General features: G+C 39.1%; 1 protein-coding gene across 2 annotated transcripts in view; it reads right to left on the reverse strand.

The window, feature by feature from the left end:
- CASD1 (CAS1 domain containing 1) overlaps positions 1 to 24,460 on the reverse strand; it is a 34,886-nt gene extending 10,426 nt beyond the window's left edge. The window contains exons 1-11 of one of the 2 annotated variants that reach the window (XM_082305704.1): positions 24,196 to 24,460; positions 15,124 to 15,220; positions 14,297 to 14,417; positions 12,699 to 12,743; positions 10,145 to 10,207; positions 8,757 to 8,801; positions 5,928 to 6,051; positions 3,977 to 4,191; positions 2,564 to 2,989; positions 2,056 to 2,145; positions 1,348 to 1,467 (exon numbers count right to left, since the gene is read on the reverse strand). In XM_082305704.1, the coding sequence (XP_082161830.1) occupies positions 1,348 to 1,467; positions 2,056 to 2,145; positions 2,564 to 2,989; positions 3,977 to 4,191; positions 5,928 to 6,051; positions 8,757 to 8,801; positions 10,145 to 10,207; positions 12,699 to 12,743; positions 14,297 to 14,417; positions 15,124 to 15,220; positions 24,196 to 24,328 (1,479 nt within the window). In that variant the 5' untranslated portion in view covers positions 24,329 to 24,460. The remainder of the gene's footprint in view (positions 1 to 1,347; positions 1,468 to 2,055; positions 2,146 to 2,563; positions 2,990 to 3,976; positions 4,192 to 5,927; positions 6,052 to 8,756; positions 8,802 to 10,144; positions 10,208 to 12,698; positions 12,744 to 14,296; positions 14,418 to 15,123; positions 15,221 to 24,195) is intronic. The other variant, XM_082305703.1, reaches the window with a different exon arrangement.
- Positions 24,461 to 24,786: the final 326 nt, after the last annotated feature.

The following is a 24,786-nucleotide window of genomic DNA, read 5'->3' on the forward strand; positions in this document are numbered from 1 at the left end:
TCTGATATGTTTGTGAAATTTTCATCTGTTTCTAAAGAAAAACTGTAGAGGGGCGTGGTATTTCTGACCACATTCTATTTATCAAATGGTTAAACATTCTGTACACAGAACAAACTGTCCCAACAAGAAAACCAATCCAACAAATTTTCAGTTGAGAATGAAAGAAGTAATGTACAATATTTGGCGACACTTCGCTATGTCTTGAAAAATGTAACAAATACTACAGTGATGCCTCTTGTTCATGTATTAGCAATCTACTTCAATGCAGAACAGTTGGATACTTAATAAAATAGCAACGTAAAGAGTTTCTTTAATGGATCCAAACGATCACTCATCTGAAAGAAAGAAAGGTACCACAAGTGCTTTGGGGCACTATTAATGGCCCCAACTAACCAGCCAAAAAGTTTTTCATTTCACCAACAAGTGAGGAAAAAATGCAGAATGCATACAAAAATTAAAAGCTTTCACAATTTAAGCAAGTGGAAATTACTTCAATTTAAATCAGAGACAAGACAACATCTGTTCCATCTACACTGCCATGCTGGGAGCAAGCAAACCAACGTGCTGGATAACTTGTTTCATCATTACCTTTACTCACAGAAGAAGACAAAGAAAGAAATTCCGTACACAACTGTCTCTTGGATTCACCAAACATTTATCTACTTGTATAAAGAAAACTCTAACAGACACATACTAATAATTAAAAAAAACCCAAACACAGGGAAAATATCAACATGGAGCAGACCCATGTTGTAAAAACAAAGGCAAGAGAAGCAAAATGAAGTACTTCCAATGGCTAATTTGGAAAACCATATTTTTTTTGCCAACGGGGAGAGCCAATGAGAACATTCACACCACCTATCTATTTTCAATAGTAACTGGAGAAAGGCTGTTCCAGCGGGCGATTCAGAACATCACAGCTATCCACGTAAACCTCTTACTCACCAGTGACTACAGAATAGATCTAGGAAGATTTAGCAAATAAATTTGTTGTCAATGATACCCCTCTTTATTGCCTGGATTATTACTTACATGTTGCTATATATTGTCAATTGCTACTGCAGTGAAAAGTCCATTGCTATATATTTGAAAATATTTGTCTTGATATTTTAAAGCCTACATACTTGCATTTTTTACATTGCAAGTATCATTTATATCCTAGATGTTTGTATTAGATAAACACTACCGATTAAACAGGTCAGATTACATAGAAACAACAGCCATTATTCATGTGCAAACCTTGATTAAGTAATCTCATATCACATTATTTAGGAAGTACGGATATATTATGGATATTCTGTTATCTGAACAAATTTCTTTACAAAAATGGCAAGTAGATATTCTCACCTGACACACCCTGTACACACCAAAGTCCCCTTTCATCCAAAAATATGAGAAGTGTCCATAACCTGTCTGGAACAGATATGCAGCAACCAGAACTCGAATGTGCATGTATACAGGCAAAAACTGTTGAGAAAAATAAAGTACCTTTTATAAATGGCCACAGAAATGCTTTTAATTTTCCTTTCTTCCCCCCTATTTTATCTTTTTTCTGCATTGCACTAAATCAGGCTTACCTAAGAAAAGAAACAGTATGCTGCATTTTCCTGTTTCTTACTAAGCTCTTTTGTTGCCCTAACCTCTCTGATGTTAAAATAAGTTTCTGCTATTTATTGCTCTACACTTTCCATATTCTGTAACCAGTTACGAGAGAGTTAAGACAGGATCTTTGAAAGCTTACCTTCAGCGTTTCAAGTTCTGAACATAAAAATAAAGTGTTGCTAGCAATTAAAAATAAACTAACACAATATTTGACACCGAGGAAACAAGTATATTTTTTCATTGGCTAAGTAACACAAAATGCTCTTATCAATGAAATCGACACTTAGAGAGAAAAACTAATTCTGCTAATACCATTTTTAAAACTACAGGAACAAGAGAATGAGTTATTAATTCTATTCAACTCTAATATCCATTTGCACTATCTTTCTTTTGAAATAACATACCCAAACTGCATTCCCACTTAAAAAAAAATATGAAATTCTAATCACTTACAGTGCTTGCTCCAGACATATGATAAATCAAAATAACAAGTTGCATCCAGCCCTTCCATTCATCAGTCTGTTCTCTATTTAACACTTTAGTCTAATGCAAAACAAAACAAGAGTGTTGCTATTCCAAAAAGTACAACGAACATCTACAAAATGAGGAGAAAAAGTTCAAAACAATAAACCACTTTATGGGTAAACAGGTCTCAGTTGTAAAATACTTCTGTCTAGTGGACACAGGTCTATCAGATTTTAACGGGCTCTACACTCTCTTGTATCTGAGCTATGCTCACTTCAAATGTCACTGAGTGGCAATAGCTAGAGGCCCTCATACCCATATGCTTTCAAAAAGCTTCTGCATCTAATTCCATGCAAACGTCACATTGCTTGTGAGTGCATTTTTTGCAGATGAGTTATACTGACTTTGAAAATTTAACTTTCAATATTTAGTAATTAGTTATTTACACTCAAACTGGGAAACAACATTTTAAGTAGAATGTCAACATGATCATTACCTCTTTGGTATTTTCGGTGTAAAATACCCCCAAAACCAAGATATAGACGATTGGTATGAAGAAAGATGAATGTGTATAAAATTTATTTTCCTTCATGAAAAGATTTGCTCTGTCACACAGATAAAAATAGGTCATGATTAGACCAAGTTTGCAAAAGGAGTGTAAGAGCATCTCTAAAGTAGAAACATTAGGAGTGCTGATGGCAGGTTTCTTCTCCTCTCCACTTTCCAAATCGGTGCATGATTTGTTCTTCCGAAAATTATTCCGATGAATTAAATTGATAATTAAATATCCAATAATGGACAAAGTAAAAAAACAGAAAGCTAACTTCTGTATCAGAGTGAGAGGAGGTTGAGGCTGGCAGCAGGAGCCATCAATGGGCTTCATTATCTTATTGCAGTAGACATTCATAAGAATCATTGCATTCTGTCAAAGAAATAGGCATTTTTGTCAATCTCTAATAAACACGTTAACATTTTCATCATAAGAAATTTTCTTCTAGATCATGCATTGACAATAAAACATATGCATTTCTCCCTTATCATTACATAGATAAAATTTCACAGTACCCCCATATACCTAGTTGCATTCAACAGTACAGTCAAAACACCTCTTCCAAACAGGAAACCCTGGAGCTTCTTGAGGTACGCAAAAAGAGCCAATCCTAATCCTTACAACAGAACGGTTCTCTCTACTGGCTATAAAAGGAGCTATAAAGAGCTAAATGGACTATACGTGAAAAGCAGCTCATGAACTTGGGTCATGGTAATGGAAGTCTCTAAAACATGACAATGAGACTGAAATCTGTGGTGAGATGATGTTTAGTTCATCCAGTACTTGAAAGCAACTGAAACCTGCAAAGAAGCGGTACTAAAAGTGACACGGTGGGAGAGCTCAGTCACAAGAAGGGCAGACTGACAAAGCTCAGAGGGGCTCACTGCATGCATATATATATAGGTAGGTTAAAATAAGCAATCAAGTCAGTGGCACTCCATGCAACCAGGAAAGTGTGTATTTTGTGTTTTCTTATCCTTTTCATACTCCTTACTAAACAAAATTATGTGAGCACACAGGGGAAAATTTAAGACTTATTTCTTAGCACTGCTTTACAAATCATTATCACTCTAAGTCAGGCAGAGGAAGGCAAGAAGTTTGCACTCAGGATCTAAAAGATCTAGCAGATTAACAGCTACTTTAAAATAGCTATGCACTAACGTGTTTGCTATTATGTTTTTTAAACATTCTATATAACTAACTGCCCTTCCAGCTAGTGAGATCTTTGAAACAAAATTTCCTGAGAATGTGTAGGTTCTCATTATATTCATTATATTGTCTGCCATTTCAGAACATTCACTGAAAATCCCGTTTTACTATTATTACTTTTTAATGTTGACCAATGATAAAAACACTTACTGTGTCTCTGCTTGATTCGGGGAGATGCAGGCCATCTGCAGACTTCATGATAGTTTCTTGCGCTATCAGTTTTGATACACTGAACATTTTAACTTTAGCTTTGGAATTTCGGGAGCTGCTGTTCAGAATACGAACAGCTGCTTCATTATAAGCATCGATTTTCTCATTAGTGATCATTTTCCGACTTTCACTCAGCATATCTTCATAAACAGGGTCTGAATTTGAAAGGACAAAGAACAGGCACATTAATCCTCTACTCGACAAATACTTAGCTCAAGTTGTACAGGCTGCTTTCATTTAGATAGTCACGATTGTTTAATGGTACAGAAAAAATGTACAATGACGAATGAGTGACTGTTACAGTAACTAGAGCAGTAACGAGAGTTGTTTATGATGAAATGTTCTTATCACCATTCCCTAGTCATGCATATGTACTTACACATTAGAAAGCTTTAGCCAGACATGAATGCCTGTTTTCATTTCCCCAAACCCATGAAGAGCGTATAACGTTGGAGTGCAGAGCTGTTTATGCCTTCTCTCAGTAATGGAATCCCCCGAGGAAAGACTCCAAAGCCAAGAGGACAGAAGGCAGGCAGCAGAATAGACACGTTGAAAAAAGATATCTCTCAAACCCTCTAGTTACTGCAGAAGAAACCAGATTCTCATTTCTTTAAGTCACAGTCCATAAGCATATTCCACTTTCTCTTGTTGATTCCAGTTTAACTGATGGCAGAATTTCAGCTTTTCAGAAGAATGGAACACCACTTAATTGCCTGCAGGCTTCAGGAATTATGTAGAGCTTAACACAAGGCTACACGGGGTTCTAGATCAAAAGGTCAGCCGGAGATCAGGAAGTTGCTATGAAAAGCTACTGATGTTCATAACTCTGGTGAAGCACACTCTACAAGCTCTAAGTTGACTTACTTTAGCTACCTCAATGCCTACTTTTGGACAATCAATGTTTAGACAACTCAATGTGTACAGACTGCTTTTCCTCTTATTTGTTCCGTTAAAGAGCTCAGAGGTGACTTAAATGGATGGCATCTTTATGAACAGAACGTTGGGACATGTCTGACAACTACCTGCTTCTGTTATAGATAAACATGGTTTTGAAAGGAATGCGAGAAGATTAATCTGTTGATTCAGGTTAACCCCTAGAACCATCTTTGATAGGAACTTGGATGTGACTGTAAGGGTACAGCTGGGTATATTCCTATCTGGGCTCAAAATCTGCCTATGTTTCTAACTAAGGTGATGATAATCTAAAATGCTATATTCTATGGCAGATAAACCAGGAGCACATTCTACCTATGAGCTCATTGCTCAGTGTCAGACACACAGCCTTAGTTTTATTCAAGAAAAGCAAAAGAATGTAAGCTTGGTGCCATAATAAAAATATCACAGACTCATTTTGAACCATGATTTCTGGCTCCTGATCTTAACTCATCAGTGCTCAGTGTACAGAAGCAAGTTTCATTCTAGAGACGTAAATTCTCTATATTCTCTACAGCATGTCCGTTCATTCTAGACACACACAGAGGATGCACTTGTTGAACCTCTCCTACTATTTATGTAATCGGAAAATTTAATTGAACACAAACACAGGAATACTGCTGGTTTGTGCACTTCTGCTCTTGAACCCCAGGAGGCACGTATGGAGCACAGCACAGGGAGAACAGGCCTGGCATATTGGGTCTGAGAGTAAGCTAACAAAGAATTAAGAGTTCAGAAGGCAAAAGATTTTCCTGAGAGAGCTTTAAAATCTCCACTGCTATTAACAGCTAGTTAGGTACCAGCCAGTTAAGGCTGCAAGAAAGGCCAGATTGGAATTCAACCAACACCCTTCTTACTCGGCAAGTAAGCAGTATAGACTAAGTTTTCCATATCCTACAAGATAATGATTCAACAGACAGTGACAGTACAAATTGTTACCTACTGTTCATTACTTTACCTTGTAAGACCCAGTAAACGTCACTACTTTTTGCTAATTTTTCCAAAAGAGGTGCAATTGAAGTGATATTGATTTTATATTGTGTCAGGGCTTCGTTGCTGCCATTGTGAATCTTGATAGACCACTGGAGAAATAGAGAGATATTCAGAACCTGTATGTCTGAGGACCCTTAATTAAGAGATTACATTGCTCCGTTAGTAGCTATTTTTCATTATTTCTATAAAGCTAGATTACTTCTTTAGTCTTCACTTCTAAAGTCCTAAAAAATTTCTTTTGGATGAAGCAGCTGTCTAGACAGCTCATTATATTCAAACAGACCATTTAAATGTGGAGTATATAATATTCCACTTAACATATATTGGATTTTTCATAAATTAAATGATGCAAGGTGTTTTAATTAAAAGCCCCTTGACTTTGAACAATGATGAAGTAGCAAAGCCAGTCACATTATATAAAAATCATGGCCAATTTGGTTGATTTTACTCTAGGAAAACTGACCACAGCAACAGATGCATGCAAGCAAAACTTGACGGTGGTATCGAGTTCCAATATTTCCATCTGTTTTGCAGATATCCACAAAGAAATAAGAAAAGAAAAGAAAAAGAGCCATTTTAATTTCTGATTTAATCGTCTATATGAAATGATTGGGAGAACGCTATAGCCACCCAAGAATTTCTTCTAACTTCTGAAAAGAATCTCCCATGCTGTAGGAAAAACAGATTAGCATTTTTTTTAAATTATTATGTATCTATACTGATTTAGTCAAAATCTGTAAAAAAAATAATAAATAATTTAGTCTGAATGTAGTGAACTCTCTAATTATTTCTAAATACCTACATAAAAATTTTGATGTAAGCCAAGTACACTGCTTAATTCACTTCTTGAGAATACTATTGAATATAAACGAATACTTCATGAAACCAAATAACATGCAGCTGCTCTGAGAATTCACACTCTGGAAAAAAAGCAGTTTCTCCCAGTAGCTAAATCTTTACTCATGAAACACTTACAGTATTTAAACAGACGTTTTAAGAAGCATATTCTATTCAACAGGAAGTCAGGAACTAAGAAGCAGAGCACTGCAGTGACATTCTCAGAGCATCTCCTTTTCCCAGAATAAGCAAGCAACTGAGTTTTGTATTAGCTGGAGCTCCTCCAGCTTATAAGACTTCACTTCTATTTATAAATGCAGTTGACATCTTAAGACAGACACGTCCAGACCAAAGTAGCACGACCCAACCGAGAGCTAAATTAAAGATACAGGTAAGTTTCAAAATGCTGACAAGTCCAAGGGCACACACACCAGCTTAATCTAGTAGCAGGTTACCACACTAGTGCTAGCCATGGTAATGTTGCTGATGTGTCAGATTTTTGAAGCACTTTATTCTTCTGTAAGTCCCTTAAAATAGAGGATGTTTTAATCTTTGGCCAACTCTAGATATCACTATTAACATTTTGTGTAAATATATTAGTGTTATAAAGAGCTGAGCATCACATACATATTGTTGGTTCATATCTCCTGCTGTCCACGAAGGACAACAAGCTATGACTAATGTATATATATGAGTAAAATGAAGTATTTAGCTAAGAGTCCTGTAGTTTTGCAACCTGACCTTCTGCATGCGAGAACCCTATCCACGTATAATGGCATTTTCTGTGTGAAATACGACGACTCATGCTAGTAAGACATGCTAGATTCTCAGGCTGAGCAGAGATATTCTAGGATTGCCAAGATTCCTAAAGCTCAAATATTTACGCGGATCCTACAAAGGAAGAGAATTTGGGGGCTTTACCTGTAAGGGAACAGAGAATTTCTGATCCCTCAGGAAATGTGTGGAGGTCTGCATACAAATATGACCTTCCCCTAAAATTGGCGGAATTCACCGAGATTGGCAAGCCCAGGAGCTTCCAGATTGGTAGAATGCCTGAACTGTCTCTAAACCAAACTGCTTTCAAAGGATTTTGTTTAAAATGGAACACATTTTTCCCCTTTCTACATTTGAGCTGGTATGAATTTACAGTTGCTAATTCCTTTCAAATTCCAGTTCCAAAATACTTGGAAGTAAGGGACATTAAATGTAGAATTAATGACACGAGCAGTTGTTCAACGCTTGACCCCCAGTACCAGCTACTGGAACAGACTACTTAGGGGGGGCTGTTGAGTTCCATCCCTGGAAGTTTTAAAGAATTGCACTGACTCTTGTCAAGTACCACACAGGTATAACCAATCCTGCCTTGTGGCAAACTGGTGGGTTAGGAGACCTCTTCAGATCCTTGTCAGCCCTGTTTTCTGTGATGCTGCAGCTCTTAGCAGTGGTGGAAACTTCCAGTGGAACAAGAATCAGGAAGTGCAATCTCTTTGGTTGTTGAATTATTCTTGTAAAATTCAGGGGTTTGCCCACATAAGTCTAAAAGAAATATGTGCACTCAAAAAGAGCGTTCCAGATTGGGCCATGCTCAAAAGCAGCATTTTGTGACTGCGTTTATTAAAAATGCATCGCAGTTAATACACAAGTACTTTTATTTAACTTTTTAAATTAATAATCTGCTTTTAACAAAGAAGCTACTTTATTTATTAGCTAGGTTCAAGCTAATCAATGCTTATCAACCAGTATTGCTGCCAAAAAGCAAGTACTGTACATCACACAGCTATAATAAAATGTATCTGACATTTTAGAACTACTTGTTATAACAGAAAATTCACCGAGAGTATGTTTTTTATTATAAATTGGGTTTAATAACTTCATCATGTAACCAACTTCAGAGCATAAAAGTTATGCTACTAGAACTTCCTTCTTTACTAAAATACCCCATATATGTATAACTTACCGTGGCAGCTCCTGCTACAATTATATGAGGTTTTGCCACAGAACCCTAAGACACAAAGTAAAAATATTCACAAATTATTATTATATTGAGCAGGTTAATTAAGACTCATATCTTAATTAACTGTGACTCAACCTGTCCATCAGTTAACGGTTACAAAAGAGTAGATTGCAGATATATTACAGAGAACATCAATTTGTGATATACCAGAATTTTCACATACCAGAATCTGCAAAAGTGCAAAGCATCAGTAAGTGCTTACAATCACTATCAATTTAGCAGCATAAGTTTAAATGCTATCTAAACATCTCCTAAGGTCAAGTAAACTGTAGATCATACTATGGAAGTACTTTTTCTCTCAGTGTCTCTCAGCATTCTCAAACATCTGTTTGGGCTGTTCTACTGACTGAAGTGACTAAAAACCCACTCCAAAAACAGAACAAGGACAACTGACAGTTGTTGCCCTTGTCTGAAAGTCACGTCTAGGACAAGGAACACAATATGTACTCAAACAGAAGAGTACAAGGAAACAAACAGTGCTGATCACCTCAGTATGAGTTTTGCCTTGGCACAGCAAGGGTTTAGCAGTTCTCAATTTTTTGTGGTAATCAGAGAAAAACAAATAACTTCAGCTATCTCGATGGAAGGTGTTGTGCAAGAATGACAAACAGGGTAGCAAAAGAATCATGGGGGGCTATTGCTAAATAGTTCCAGGCTTTTTAAAGGTCATGAAAGGAAGAAACACGAAAAATTTAGTTGCCAATCTGTAAACATATTACTCATTATCAGAATTACATATATAATTTTATGCTGAATAACATGACAACCTACATCATAACTGAAACACGTAAAGTAATTAGTACGTAATTTGAGGGAAATATTGGGGAAAAAAAAATCGAGGCATTCTTGACTTTCCAAATTGCCTTTGTCCTTCAGTTTGGAACACTTAAACATAAATATAAAATCATACAATCACAGAATATCTCAAGTTGGAAGGGATCCATAAGGGTCAAAAATGTTTGGTCACATAAAAGCAGAGCCATCACAGACACAGACGAGGAATGTCACATCAGAGTAAAATCCTTTCAGCTCTTAATAGGATGAATCAACCTATTTCTAGGAAGTAGGGTTTTCTGGTTTGGTTTTTTTTGGCCCAAGTGAAGCCAACCTCGAGACCAGGAGATGCACAGAAACATATACACCAGTAAACATCCCCCCTTCACTATTTTGATGTCAAATTTCAGATCTCTGGTACATAACTGACTGAATATGTGATACGCTGCAGCTGCTGGACTCCTAGTAATTATAGTTGTGTGTAGTAAAAAAAAAGAAAGGTAGCAGTCCTCAGTCAGTTGCATATTTTCCTAAAATAAACTGTTTTTAAGACAAACCTCAGTCCAAGATTTGATACGTTGCCTCATAGAGCCATTAACTTCTGGATACCACAGGAAATCCTGTAAAATAAATGCAGGTTTACTCTGTAAGCTTAAATACAAGCAGTAGACTAATAATAAAAAATAAAAAAAAAAAAACAAACCTAATTGCCATCAATTCAACCATGAACGAAAAACATTTGGCCCAAAGTGAGATTTCCTTTATAGTTAGCATGAAAAGCCTGACATCTCAGTCTAGCATTGAAAACAGGAAGAAAAAAAGAAAAAAAAAAACAACACATAAACCCCACTTTCCCCCACGAAAAAAGGAAGAAATCTTCATTTGTATTTCAGAAGTTGGGATTTCACCAAGAAGGTAATTTTTTAGCTTCTGCCAAATGAGATGTCCTTGAGCTTCCAATGCAATCAGGGCTAAAACCAAGCTCACATCTATAACTTATTTATTACAACTTGCTTTTTGCTCAATTTCCTTAAGTTTTTACCAAGTTTGTTTTTTTTTTCTTCCAGAACTTCACATACTATGATTGATAGCTTGAAATCACAATTTTCAAACAAAAATAAATCCTAATATTTTACATTACCACTTCATAAATTATTAGCTGTTTAAATCTAATAGTGCTATGGACATTAAATGCATTACCTACTGACATTTTTTTAGATACCAGGAGTAGTGCCCAACCTTCATCTAGAAGGACAGTCTAGGCTTTTACTAGTGCTACTATGTCTCCCAGGTAAAGCTGAGACTACCTAGCATCTATTTACTCCTCAACTGCAGAACTATCGGAAGGACTACAAATACACATTAAAGTGAAATGGCAGGGATTACATATGCAGAAATTACTGTGAGGAAACTTTATCATGCAGAATGCAGAAACACTACCATCAGAGAGGAAATCTCCACCTGCACAGACCTAAAGATTTTGGTAGTTCCCTTGACTACTGTCAGTTCACTATTTGGCAGGAATCTGTGAGCAATCAGGCAGCCATCTTGTCGCAAATGGGTGACTTAGATCACTTAAAAAATCACCGTCAAAGGTATTAGCAAAAGTGGGTTTAATATGATGTTGTAAAAGTGTGACTTAACAAAGTTCAATGGCAAGGTTCACTCTATTACTCTACGGCACAATCATTTGAACAGTGACTCAAGACTACCAAGGCACAAATCAAAGTTACCAAGGCACAAAATCAGCAGTGGCTGAAGGACGGAAGGGTCAGTGCAACGACTAGAAAGGGCAAACTTAAACTCTCCACTTGTTCCCAGTGATTTTTGCTTTTGTTTGTCAAGTATTTTCTACATTTAGATTATTGGGTCACAGCCATGCTCAATGTGAAAGTTCAGCTACCGTGCCGATAATGTCAACAGAAATATGACATCAAAACAAGGCAGCAGCAGACTAGGAATATATTCTTAGCTACCCAGACATCTCCCAAAAGCCCAAACCTGCCATCTCAAATCTTGGTGGTTAGCCACCTACCAAGGCTTAAGGAGTTTTGAAGATGTAGTTCTGTGTCAGACTACATCAACATAAATCACATTGCTTTGTCCTGCCTTGTGTTCTGCCCCTCTTTTCCAGCATTCGCATAACCATATGATGAGCCACACCAGACCTGACCAAAAAGGAACCCTACAAGGTAAGTTTTTGCCTGAACTGACTTCTAAACCATCCCACTCCACAGCTGTACCAGGGCTAGATACAGCAAAAACACGGGAACAGACTGTGAAGAGCAACAGAGTGGGACAATATAGGCTTAAATTGCCATGGGCTCACACCATAAAATGTTATTCTGTACCCTAAATCTTAACCATGTACACAAACAGGTACTGAAAACTCACTTGCAGACAACTCAGCAAATACACTGCTTCTTTAGTTTTCATGAACAGAGAATGAGTTGTCTCCAGGGGATAAGCAAATACATGACTAGCAGAATCCCAGCGCTGCTGAGAGCTGTCATGGGAAGCAAAGAAAGCTATTGAGGATACCATCTCAACTGCCAGGGCAGAGGAGAACAGAGTCCTTCACAGAACCTACCCTCAAGTACTTTGTTTGTTTTCTTTTTTTGAATATCCACATTATAATCAACATTGTGGTTATTTCTCCATGTGGAAAGAATACTTGCTGGGATAGCATAGAGAGCTTGATGGCAATTATGACAATTACCATTCCAAGTAAGTGAGCCCCAGATACTTATTCTTACAGCACTGGAACAGTGAACTTCCTGGCAAAAGCTATTCTTGGGAAGGCCAAATTATAAGATCCGACAAAAAGAAAAATTACACGTGCTTCCAGAGCTTATACCCAAAGCCAACAGAGAATACTCAAAGCCAAAATCTCTCAAAGAATCTTATTCAAAATATAATACGTTAAGATACACTCTGATATATTTTGTGGAAAAATGGTAAAGAATGTTGATGGTCTAAAGCTTCTTTTGACTTTTACAGCATTTGTGGAAATTTGAAAAATCCAGCTCTGACTGCAATTTGGATTACATTGTATGAAATAATAATATGCATTATTATGGCTTGCAATTTAATGCTAGATAAAAAACTTACCACTTTAATTGAAGCAGATTTATCTTCAAAAGGGATATTTCCATGCTGTCAAAAAAGCCAAAACAATAAAACCAGAGTAAGACAAACTTTCAGAAGGAAAAAAAAATATTTACATTCATATGTTAATTTGCTCTCACCCAAAGGTTCATCTTCAGTAGAAAGGATTTTTCTTGTATAAACTTGTAAGTATACTCATGCAAAATGTTTATGTTACTTTCTTGATAAAACAAACTACTCGCATAAAGGGTTATTTTTCCTGGAAGAAATCTATCCAACAAAGTCTGAAACACTTTCTGTTCACTCTGTTACAAAAGTATAAAGTATTTTCCTAAATCTAGCCTCCCAAAATGAGAAAAACTAAGACTTTTTTTCCTTTCTTTTCTTACATTTCCTTTTCCCTAGCCTTTCTTTTCATTTGCCCATCTTCTTGGCACAAAAAACCCAAAACAGTTTTAATTAAAGAATAAAAGAAAATAATCTCAGGCAGAAATAAAGTCTGGAATACATTATTAAATTTGCCGAGTGAGACTGTAAGAAATCAGAAAGGAAGCAGTCAGATACTGCATACATAATCTTCCTTTAAAATATTACTAAATGCAATATTAGTTTCAATCCTGGTCCAAAAGAGCAAGTGTGTTTCTCTTCCACAAACTGAGATCTTGATTTCATAAATACTTGACAAAAGATACCTCTCAACTTAAAAACCAGTTATAGCACTCTGTCATATCCTCACTTTTGGGCAGCAATGTTGACATAACCAAGAAACTAGGAAAAACAGAGTTATTCCATCAATCAAACATCTTGTTTTGACAAGTGAAAGTGACTGCATGCCACCTGCTGAAAAAGCTGCCAGCTTGCACTTCTGAATGACAGAAGTACTAAATAATTGACAAATCTGATGTACAGTTGAAAGTGAAACATCTTTTCCCTCACATATGTACATATATCCATAAAGGGACATACCTAAGAAGCACAATATAGTAAAAGGAATTAATATTCTGTTCAACAAATGGCACAGCTAAATCCTTTCTTACTGCTTCCACCCTGCAAGCTGCAGTTTACATTCTTCACCTTATAAAATTCAAACAGCTCTTCAGCAGCAATCAAAAGAAAGGTAAGACCAGGAGCTATTTTTAGTTTCACCCTCAAGTTAGACCTGGAAATCTGTCATTGCCCCAAGGATTTTTATGAACAGATTAGATCAGCAATTTAACTGACATTTAAAATCACAAATTATAATCCATGAATTACTACTATTTAAAAACACACAAAGGAGCAATCATTTTCTCATCAAGAAGCCAAATATGAAGCATAAGTTGCTATGGGACAAGTCAGCTTCATTAATTTATTCCCAGACTGCTGCAAGCTTTCTCTCGAGCTTCCTGGTTCACTTCTCAGATTCCCGATCGTCTCATTTGTACCCAAACAATTATCTTGGTCTAATCTTGCTCTTCTCCAAAAGACTTTTCTATGGTTCTTCTTCCTCATGGCTAGGCCAGCAAACAGCATAATTTCTTGCTTTTCTGAAGTTCAGAGAAGAGTTATGAGGTAAATTAGGAAGAAAGAAACAAAAACATCATCAAAATAAAGTAGCTCACCTTATTTCCTTCCTCTTTGACTTGAGGATTTATGAGTTTTATAAATGAATAGAACAGCTGTCGAATTCTAGAATCTCCTATAAACACAACATGTTTGTCTATGAGGCAATTTTTTGCTTCACTGTAAAACAAAACAGCAACATTCATGTTACTGGAAACATATATTTTAGGAAAAAGTCTTTAGAAAATCTACAGAGCAATACAGATAATTCTAAGCATTATATCCAGCTCTAAGGAACAGTAAATCTTTTTTTAAACATGCTGAATTAATAAGAAGTTTAGTGTAATTTGCATACAAATGAAAACGAACTCCTCTGCTAATGTGATTAGGCAAACAACCAAGAAGGCTTTCCTATACTGTGGTGCTACAAACAGAGTAGTTTCAAAATGGTAATATACAGTGTTAATTCTAAAAAGTAAAGTTCTCTTACTAGTAGGTGAAAAAATGTGACTGGTAATTTTGTTTGGGATTTTTTTACTTGCAATTCTACACATAAGGTCAGCATTTTCCCTTTCAGCAATCTGAGAGTGACAAATGAAGCTACGCAGTCTTTTGCAGTATCTTGTGGCTCTGCATAACACGTATCAGTACTGCCATCACCAACATTTATTTGTAGTTTTATATATGAATACAACTATGGTAAACACTGTAGACACACAGATAATGTACAAGGAAAAGACTGCCTTCTCATAAATGTTGCATATTTTTGAAAGCCTAGAGAACCAGCTATAAAGTGAAAAATACATGACACTGCAATTACTACAGCTGCAGTCAAACAATGACTCTTCTTTCCAGGCAGATAAACAGAAGACATCAGCTTTCTTACCTATTTTTATACTTATGCATCATGCAACTGTGCGGTTGCCATACTTTTTCTCCAAGAAATCTCCCACTGGACAGAAGATACTCACACGTATCACCACCTTTAAAATGTTATATTAAGATTAGAATTCAGACACGTGGAAGTTAAAACATAGCCCCATTGCTATTAAAAAAAATATTTGAAACACCGGAATTGAAACAATCAACAAATTTAACTTATTCTGAAAACATCTTGCACAAGTTTCCGCAAATTGCCTTCTCACTTATTATACCACACTTCTCTGTAAATCACTCCTCTATCCACAAACTTTTAGTGATCCCACTTCTGCTGTCAGAAAGCTGTTGTAATCTAGAACGGCATTTCCACCAAAAGATACCAATCCACTGTGCTATCTACTATCCAGAATACACTAATATGAAATTAAAGAATACAACAGTTCAATATAATAATCTTCTACACAGAATCACCATACACATCACCTTGTACAGAACATGAATCTCAACAGGAGATTTGCAAGAAACTCTATTACATCTCCTTGCTTAAGACATAGCGGTCACCTTAGGACAGGTGAAATTATATGCTAGGTTAATAGGCAGAACAAAAAACATTTACAGGAGAATTTGCTGATCATTCTGAACTGCAGTTACCTTTTCCAGTCAAGAAGTTTTACACTAATTAAGATTAATCACTTTACGGGTGGTGATGTGTCAGGTCACTTTAAGTTCATATAAATAAAATACCTCAGTTACGCAATCAGTGAGGTTTATCTTCCAGCAAACTTCATGCCAGATTCTGCTGCCTTGTAACTGAACACAACTGAACAGTGTTCGCTGCAAGAGAAGTTGCCCTCCAACATTTTTGTCATACTTGGCAATTCAGAGCACTGACAAAGAGGGAAATGGTGGTGAATGAAATGGCAAGTACCTGTGCTAGCTTGTACAGAAACAATGCGTGACAGCCCATACTTAACATCTTCTGTGAAACCTTGGCCTCATTAAACTCAACAGAGAACTGCTCTTTTACTCCACTGAAACTTGCACTAATTCTAAATAGGGCTTTTTCTTTCTACTACCTCTTTTCAGGGCTTCTGGGAGCCACACATTACAATGAAACAGACTTTCTGCTTCAATTATTACGAGAAAATCTGAAGCTTTATCTAGAACTGCAAATTAGACCAAGTGAACAGAAAGAGATGCAAGCAGTGTGAGGTCTGAGGTCCGTAGGAATGGGAATTTACAAGGCACCGCTGATGTCTACCAAGACTCAAGCTCACAGTCCTCAAAGATCAGTACTATAGTAAAGCTTTTAGGAAACAGAGACAGAGCTGTGGTATCACTTCCCTTGTGCTTAAGCAAAGGCTTCCACACGGCCACAGTCCAATCACTAAAAAAATGGGGGCGGGGGGAGGTATATCGTATAAAGAAAGGCTTTCTGTGTAACATTCTGATAAGAAAACATATCCTAACTTAGGGTCCTAAGATCACAGCGAAAGCTAACTAATTCTCAATGCACTGAATCAACTTTGTTGTTGTTGTTGGGGTTTTTTTTTAGTTGGACATAGGATAATTGGGAAAAGTACTTCTTTCCACAACTTCTCAATAGTGGGAAGAATGACAATAGTACCTACATTGCAATGTTTTGTCTATAAGCATTTTAAACCTATGGGTAATAAACTTCAGAAAACTAATCATTACACGGGTGATGGAAACATATCTGTATTTCCAACAAACATGGAACTAGGATCTTTATAATCCTGCATGACCACAGATTTTTTCCCAGGTAATTCTTGCATTAACATTGGCAATGATGTTGCTACTCTAGTTCATGAGCTGGTACTCAGCTGCCTGCTCCTTCACAATCCACCCAGAAAAACAAAAAGGTAAGGTTCCCATCTATGAAGCTGGGAAAACGTTACAAAAAGCATAAAACAAAATGCATGTTTAAAGTATAGCTGACACCCAAAACTCTTAGTTTTCACTTCCTTCAAACCTCTAACTCTCTCCTACTTAGGATGCATGAAGAACATCTCAGATACAGACAACGCAGCTCATGTATGCTGCTTCTTGAAGAAGAATATAAAATTAGCTTGGAGGAAGGAAGAAGTGCCAGCTGAAGACATCTTCTATCCCTGCCTTCCTCTCTGAAACTCCTCCTACCTGTTTTCATGAAAATCAGAAAAGGGAATGTAGAACAGACTGCATTATGACTGTTACTCCTTGGCTCATTTATCTAACCAAACCCAGCAGTGGTAACACAATCAAGCAGTATTATTTACCATGATCTAAGGCTCCTCATTCCCTCATTTCAAAATGCAACTCTAACAACCGGACTTATTTTCTTTCCTGGAACTTCAATTACTTACCACTGCTATTGCATCGTGACTACTAAAAAAAGCTGGAATAACGTGAAGAATTATAACAGTCTTGAAAAAGGTCTGGATAAACATATCAGAGTCATAGCTCTGGGTTTGGGTTGGTTCTCCATGAGCAACCCACACGTGACATACTCCTAACATGCACAATAAACTGGCTTTGTTAAAACTGTCATTCTTTACTCCTTATCTCTCAAGTTTTGGGAGCTCTTGGTCAGGCAGATTTTGACACATAGAAGAACAATGTGTTTAAAATTTAAATAAAATACATACATATGGTGATAAACTATTTTTATCATCAATAAAATTGTATTAATCACCCTAGGGTAGTTCAGGAATTCCCTCAAATTGACCAGTAACCTCTCAAGCAAATCCTTCAGGTACCACAAGTGAAATCAACACTTCCTTCCTCTTCTCAACACACATGCACTATCCATGTCAAACTGATTAATTACTGCACAGCAGCAATGGGATGTGGCAAATGGCCAGATGCAGAGGGCCACACGCTTCTGAACCTTTAAAGGAGCTCTCATGAAACTATGCCAAGACCATAGATGTAGGCTGAACTCAAGATGTTTCCATAAAGGTAGTCTCTGTAACTCTCCTAGTTTTCAACCAGTACAGGTAACTCCAGGTCAGCAACATCATCTTTTTTTTTTTTTTTCCCCCAGTCCGTGGCTCTTTCATTATTCAGTACAGTGCCATTTCTGAACAGATTAAAGAATGGATCTTCCGGAAGCAATTTATCAATGCTGTTCTGCTCCTCTTTCAAACGTTTCTACTTATAAGACAGCTGCTGATCCTGCTGCCAAAACTTCTGCAGAAGTAGCTCAGAACACAGCAGATGACATTCAACCTACTTTTTACCTACATTTTAAATACATTGGCATAGCTCAGATTTGCTGCACAGACATCTTTCTAGTAGAAATCATAAATTCAAAATTACCATAGTTTCAGTTTTTCTTAATTGTTTCAAATAGAATCCTGTTTCTATACTTCGGCTTTCAAGCAACATAATTTCCTTGATTCTCAAGCATATACACTTACGTAAACTATCGTTTCTAGTAAGTTGCATAAAAATTCAACTGTCAGAAATAATAAAAAAAATCATCAAACTCATGCTGCTTGTGATTAGATTATGAGAATAAGTGACTTGCAGTTATTAGAGCTACTGCTACAAAGCCCTCCACTTTGCAGATGATGACAATTAGGAGATATATCAGAGTGATATCAGAGCGAACTATGTAAAAGAGAATCCACCACTAATTACACTCCCTCTGAAATCCATTAACTTGCTGAGGAAGATGCATAAGAAAATAAGGACGGTTATTCACGGTCAGACCAATGGTCAGTCTAGCCTGGTATTCTGCCTCCAACAGGGGCCATAAGCAGATGCTCAGGGGTGAGTAAGAAAAGGGCAAGTAAACGTTATGTTCTTGTCTTCCAACAATATTCTTCCAACTGTGTTCAGTCCAAGGACTTTCTGAGTTGGATACGGTTTCTACATATTTTGTAGAACCTTCCACAGATTTCTTTCCAACAAAGTCATGCGGTCTTCTCTTGAATTTTTTAGCATCCTCAGGATCCCTGTACAAGAGTTTTCCACACCCGCAGCCACTGCTTGAAGAATCACCTCCCTTTATTTTAAATATGGTTTCTACTAGATTTACTTGGCACTCCTCAGTTCTTCCATAGGAAGAGACAGTTCGCACTCATATCTATCATGATTTATAGACCACTATTAATCTTTCCTCAATCAAGTTTCCAAGACTGAAAAACCTTAGTTTACTAACCCTTCATAGGAGAGCATATTCCATATCTCGAGTTCATGACCCAAGCTTGGTAGCTCTGCACTCCACGGCACTCCCATCATAACTACCCACAAATAAAACAATCCTCCATCCTACAGTATGTTTACTGAAATAACATTCCAAACATCACACATTGTACACATTTTAAACATAGAGATAATATTTTAGGCCAAGGAGTTATGTCATCTTTCCCAACTCCAGATACCGAATATCCTACTATTTCCCTGAGCAACATTAGAAAGCTCCTGAAACTCATTAGGAGTATTACTGATGTCTGATGTCTTTATACATAATACTAGAAGTTTGGGGGGGCGGGGGATGATGAGGGAGGAGAATAAAACAAGACTGAAGCAGCAGCCAAGAGAGTAAACTGGAGGTTACAGACAAGGCAGTGCATCTGGAAACGCCCAAGTTGTACTTAGGAGATGAAATACACAGCAGCGAAAAAACCACTCTCATTTTAATATACCACATCTTCTTCTTAACCATGAATGAGACCTTAAAAGAACGAAAAAACAAAACCAAAAAACTAAAACCTGAGAAAAAGAGATCTAAGTGCCATTCTATACACAAAACACAGACCATTCTTCTTAAGTTCTTCCTTTGTGCTTTGCGTAAATTACCTTTTATTTTCATCAAATGTTGCGCTTAGATGCACTACGGTATAGTTATACAAAGAGTATAATTTCTCTGAATTTTATTATGCTCATTATTCTAATTTATCATTCCTCAAAATCATGTTGTTTCCATTGAGACTGTGAAATCTCAAAGTCTTCATTCAGTGCCAGAACAGACTATGTTTCACAATACTTCCTCTAAAAGGCACACTCTCTATTTTGAAGAGAACAAATGAATTTCCATTTCTATTATTCCAATTAAAATATAGTTTTAAACAGGATCTATCAGTGCTGATTTTAAGAATGCAAAATTTTAAATTAAAACTTATTTCCAACAAGGTTTAGGACTGTACCCTTGAAATACGATAATAACTGAAAAATACACAGCACTAACTTCACTGGATAGTATATAAACATTCAGTCCAATTAACTCTTCACAGAAGCTGTACACAAGTTAAAGACAGTCCTTCTCTTAACTTACTTTAAGTTTTGCAAATAACGTAGGCGACCCCTAAATATGATAAGCCTCCCTGAACATGAATTTGACCTTCCACAACCCCAGTCCGGCATTTTTTCATACAAGTAACTTTTATACAGCAAGTTTTACTGGGAAGTGCAGTGGGCTGCTCCTATCTATAATATTTATTTGAGTCACCGAGGCCAAAATTAGCCGAAAACTTCACATGTAAAGACAATTAGACAAAACAAAGGAGTCCTAACTGAAGTCTCAATCATCCAAAAGCTCCCAAAGGAAGCCAAGACAAAAACAACCGCTTTATAAAACAAATGCATATTCTTAACTTTAATTGATGCCTTGTGAACTTTTCAATATTGCAATGGGAGAAGAAAAATAGATGGCAATCTGCACAACGTGGGTTTCTAAACTGAGCAAGATAAACTAGGCTAACTACCAAAAAGTTAAAAGCATCCAATTGCCACTCATTTGAAAACTTAAAAAGTACAGACACACTGCAAACAGAAAATCTAAATATTAATACTTTCACTCCTACCTAGGGATAGTGAGAAAAAGGAAGAGGTATGAAAGAGGCAGGCTTTATGTGCCTTTATCACTTTCAGAATGTCTTCCTCAAAAAGTTTTAAAAATAACTACTGTCTCTCAAGGAGTTTGAGAGACCATGCTTGTTGCACAGAAAGCAGGATTAATCACTGACAAACCGTCTTCACATGCACCATTCTCTGTCTGGTTATATACATTGGTGGACTTGGCAGTGATAGGTTAACGGTTGGACTCGATGATCTTAAGGGTCTTTTCCAACCTTAACGATTCTATGATTATTTGCGGCTTTCTCCTTCTGGCTGAATTGTCCAAGGGAAAAACTGCAGTAGGACAGGCTAGAAGTCTCAACACTGTCAATGTGCTTCTGGGGCATAACTTTGATTTTATAAATAACAGAGGACATGAAATAACAAAGTATTTTGACTTAAGACATAATTTTTCTTCAAAGCCAACTGTCTTTGTCATCCTTTGTATACAGTACAGGACACCTATACACCAGGATCTTGTCTGTATCATCAGGCATGTCTAACTCCATGCACAACATGTCTAATTTCAATCTCTCTTTCTCCATTATTCAGGCAGTTGCCCTTTCAACTAATGCAAACTTTACGTTATCAGTTTCTTCAGACAGTAAAGATCCGGGGGGGGGGAACCCCACACCTCCCACAAAACAGATTTCACCACTATTTGTTCATATGCAGCTCTTGCTCATTTCCTCCATGTTCCTGGACATCTATGAAAGAGAGACAGTATCTACATGGGTGGTTAATTCATTGTTAAATTTCTTGTTTGTTCCACTGTGGCAGAACATATGTTCACGTGAACGAGTTGGTCTTGCCTGCTCTCCTCTTCCTGACCGCAGCTCACAACAGATGCTCAAAGACAAAGTATAAAAGCACGACAAACCCAGAGCAACCCCTTCCCTGGCATGGCCTGGCCTTCACGGCTCAGCAACTTCGAGCCAGAGGGTCTAAGGAGTGCAGCATGTTTGCAGTCCACCTCATCCACCCTCTGCAAATCAGGATAACTCTTTTTGGGGTATTTTCGGGATAAAATCTTGGCAATGTGTTTCAAAACATCTTATGTGGAAAAAAGCTCTTTCTTCTGATCGTTTTAAATATACTGCCTGCTAATTTCATTTGTCAGTTGATGCTTTTTGTGTTATGACACAATCACAATGAATCTACCTTCCCCCAATAATTCATATTTGGGACAATTACCAGGTTAGTCATTTTCTGTCCAAGCCACAGAATTTTAATCTATTTCACTACTTCTTGTACAGAAGCTGTTTCATTCTTCTGCCATTTGTGTTGCTCCTTTGTACGCTTTTTCCAAGCTCTATTATACCACTACTAAGAGGGGGTGAGCAGGACCACTGACGATAAGGAAAGTACCGGTTAGCTTTAGTTGTGCAATATCACAGTGAAATCTTCTGTTTTGTTTTTCATTAATTGCCAAAATTACCCTAACATTTGCTGAATTTCAGATCTTTGAGATCACTGAAGGGTTGCAGAATGATCTCTCAAGCACCTCTGCTTTTATCTATCCTGAATACTTTTGTATTTGTGCTACAAATGCTCCACCCTCCTTTTCTAAACTATTTGTGTCTTTCGAATGTTATTTGTTCGAAGGAGACCAAACTGGTAACTTCTCTCACTCTATGCCCTATCTTTTCAACAGTTACTGGAAAGCCTCTCTCCTACCCTGTAACAGATTAAAGAAACTAAAAGCCTTAGGCGCAGGAACTTGTTGAAAGCTTTTTGAAAATCCACACAGACGATATCAACTTACATGAAGGCCTGCAGATTCTCACCGTTTTGCGATTTGTGACTCAACCCCCATATTAACTCTCTATCATATATCGTATTTATGCACAATCCAGTTTCCCTTGTAATCTGCTTGATATGGCAGTCCCTGTTTCTATAGGCCAGTCCCACAATCTCTCTTCAAAAAAGTATCACATTTGCCACCCTCCTTCCATCTAGTTTTGCAACTGATTTGGGCCTTAAGGAACACAGTGCAACAGGTGAGTTCAATTACTTCGTGCTTGTGCTCCTCTAGAATTCAGTAAATGCTTCTGTGTCTTGCAACTTGGTACTATTCAGTTTACCAGACTTACTGACATGCCAGCTGGAGGCTGAATCTAGGGCACTGTATCCCTATCAAAGGCTCCCTACCCCTTTTCCCGTTTCCACAATGAACTGCCTCAGCCTTGTCTTCCACAACGCTGGCAGCAAGTGTTAGAATATGCCGACACCAGTTATCCTACAATAAACAGAGCTGCGGCGATCTCTCTTTGGATCAACTTTTTGATTTACCCACAAAAACATACTACTTTTTTAGCATGAATCGGAAACAAGAAAATATTTCCTTTAGCACTTCCATTAGCATTTACGGATCATGCCAAGATTCACAGCTCCAGGGCCAAAACAACCCGAAAGAAGAGGAACCAGCAAAGCTCCCAGCGCCCCCGTAACCGCCGCGCACCCGCGCACAGCCCCGTCACGTTCACCAGCGACGGCTTCCACGCCTTGGTGACCGGCTTGTCCACAGCCCCTAACAGCACGGGGAAGCAAACAACTCTTTATTTGCCTCCATACACCAAAGAGGCTGGATTTTGTTATGCTCGAGACAACGGTTCAAACAGTAAAAGAACATATACCAAGTCTCATACCAATTAAGATATTAATCACTAATTGCCAGGTAAAGGTCGTTAATCATCCTGTACGGGAACAAGTGACGGGGAAGTCCCCCTCTACCCCTGCAACTTCACCTGCAGCCGTACAGCTGCTATACGCGCCGCAGGCGAGGCCCCACGAGTTGGGCTGTGCCCACGGCAAAAACACCGCATCGCACCGCCGCCGGCCCCGCCGGTCACACACGCCCGACCCGCGGGGCCTCGCCCGGCCGGCGGGAAGCCTGCCGCAACCCCGAGGCCGGGCTCTGCGGGCCGGGCCCCGCTACGGGGGCGCCGCGCCGGGTCCCCGCCGCCGCTGTCCCCGGGCTCGGCTCCGGCAGCAGCGAGCGACCTGCCACGCCGCCCTGCCCTCCCCGCCCCAGCCCCAGCCCCAGCCCCAGCCCGCCGGGGCAGGGGTACGCGCGTCGCCCCCGCCGCCCCTCGGCCCCGACGCGGTCGCTCCGGGCCGGGGGACCGCCGCTCGCCCTGCACGGCCGCGGTCCCCGGGCTCCGCCGGGGCTCCGCCTCTCGCTGCCCGCCAGCCGCGGACCCCCGCGGAGCGCCCGCGGCCGCCCCCTCACCTCGGTAGCGGCGGGAGGCGGCGTGGCAGGCGGTGAGGAGCAGGACGGCGGCCAGCGCCAGCGCCTTGGCGCTCCTCACGCTGAAGTAGTAGTTGATCTCCCGCTTGCCCAGGGTGTAGGCCAGGGCCGCCATCTTGGCTCCTCCATGACAACAGCGTGCGATGGAGCGGGCGGGCGCAGCGGGGCAGCACTGGGTCCCCGCTGGCGGCGAAGCCAGACCCCGCCGCTGCCGGCTGCCACCGTCCCCAGCGCCGCGGCGGAGAGAAGCCCGACAGCCCGCTGCCGGGGCGGAGCCGCCGCCCTCCTCCTACCGTCGCCGCTTCCCCTCGGCCGCCAGCGGGCGGCCCCAGCGCTCGCCTCCCCGCCCCGCGGCGGCCGGCGTGGGCGTGCGGTGGGTGCCGCCGGGCTCGGTCCGAGGCCCGCGGCTGAGGGGGCGGGGGCGCTGCCGCGGCCCCATGAAGGAGTAGCTGGGCGAGGTGCTGTGCCTGACCCGGTCTGCGGCAGCTGGCGCTGGGCAGTACTGGCTCTTTTCCAGGTCGTTTTTACGATGTTTAAACACTTGTCACTCTTCAGCTGACATGGCAGCGGTCC

This window comes from Platalea leucorodia (genome assembly GCF_965183815.1).
Source record: "Platalea leucorodia genome assembly, chromosome: 1".
NCBI classification, from domain to species: domain Eukaryota; kingdom Metazoa; phylum Chordata; class Aves; order Pelecaniformes; family Threskiornithidae; genus Platalea; species Platalea leucorodia.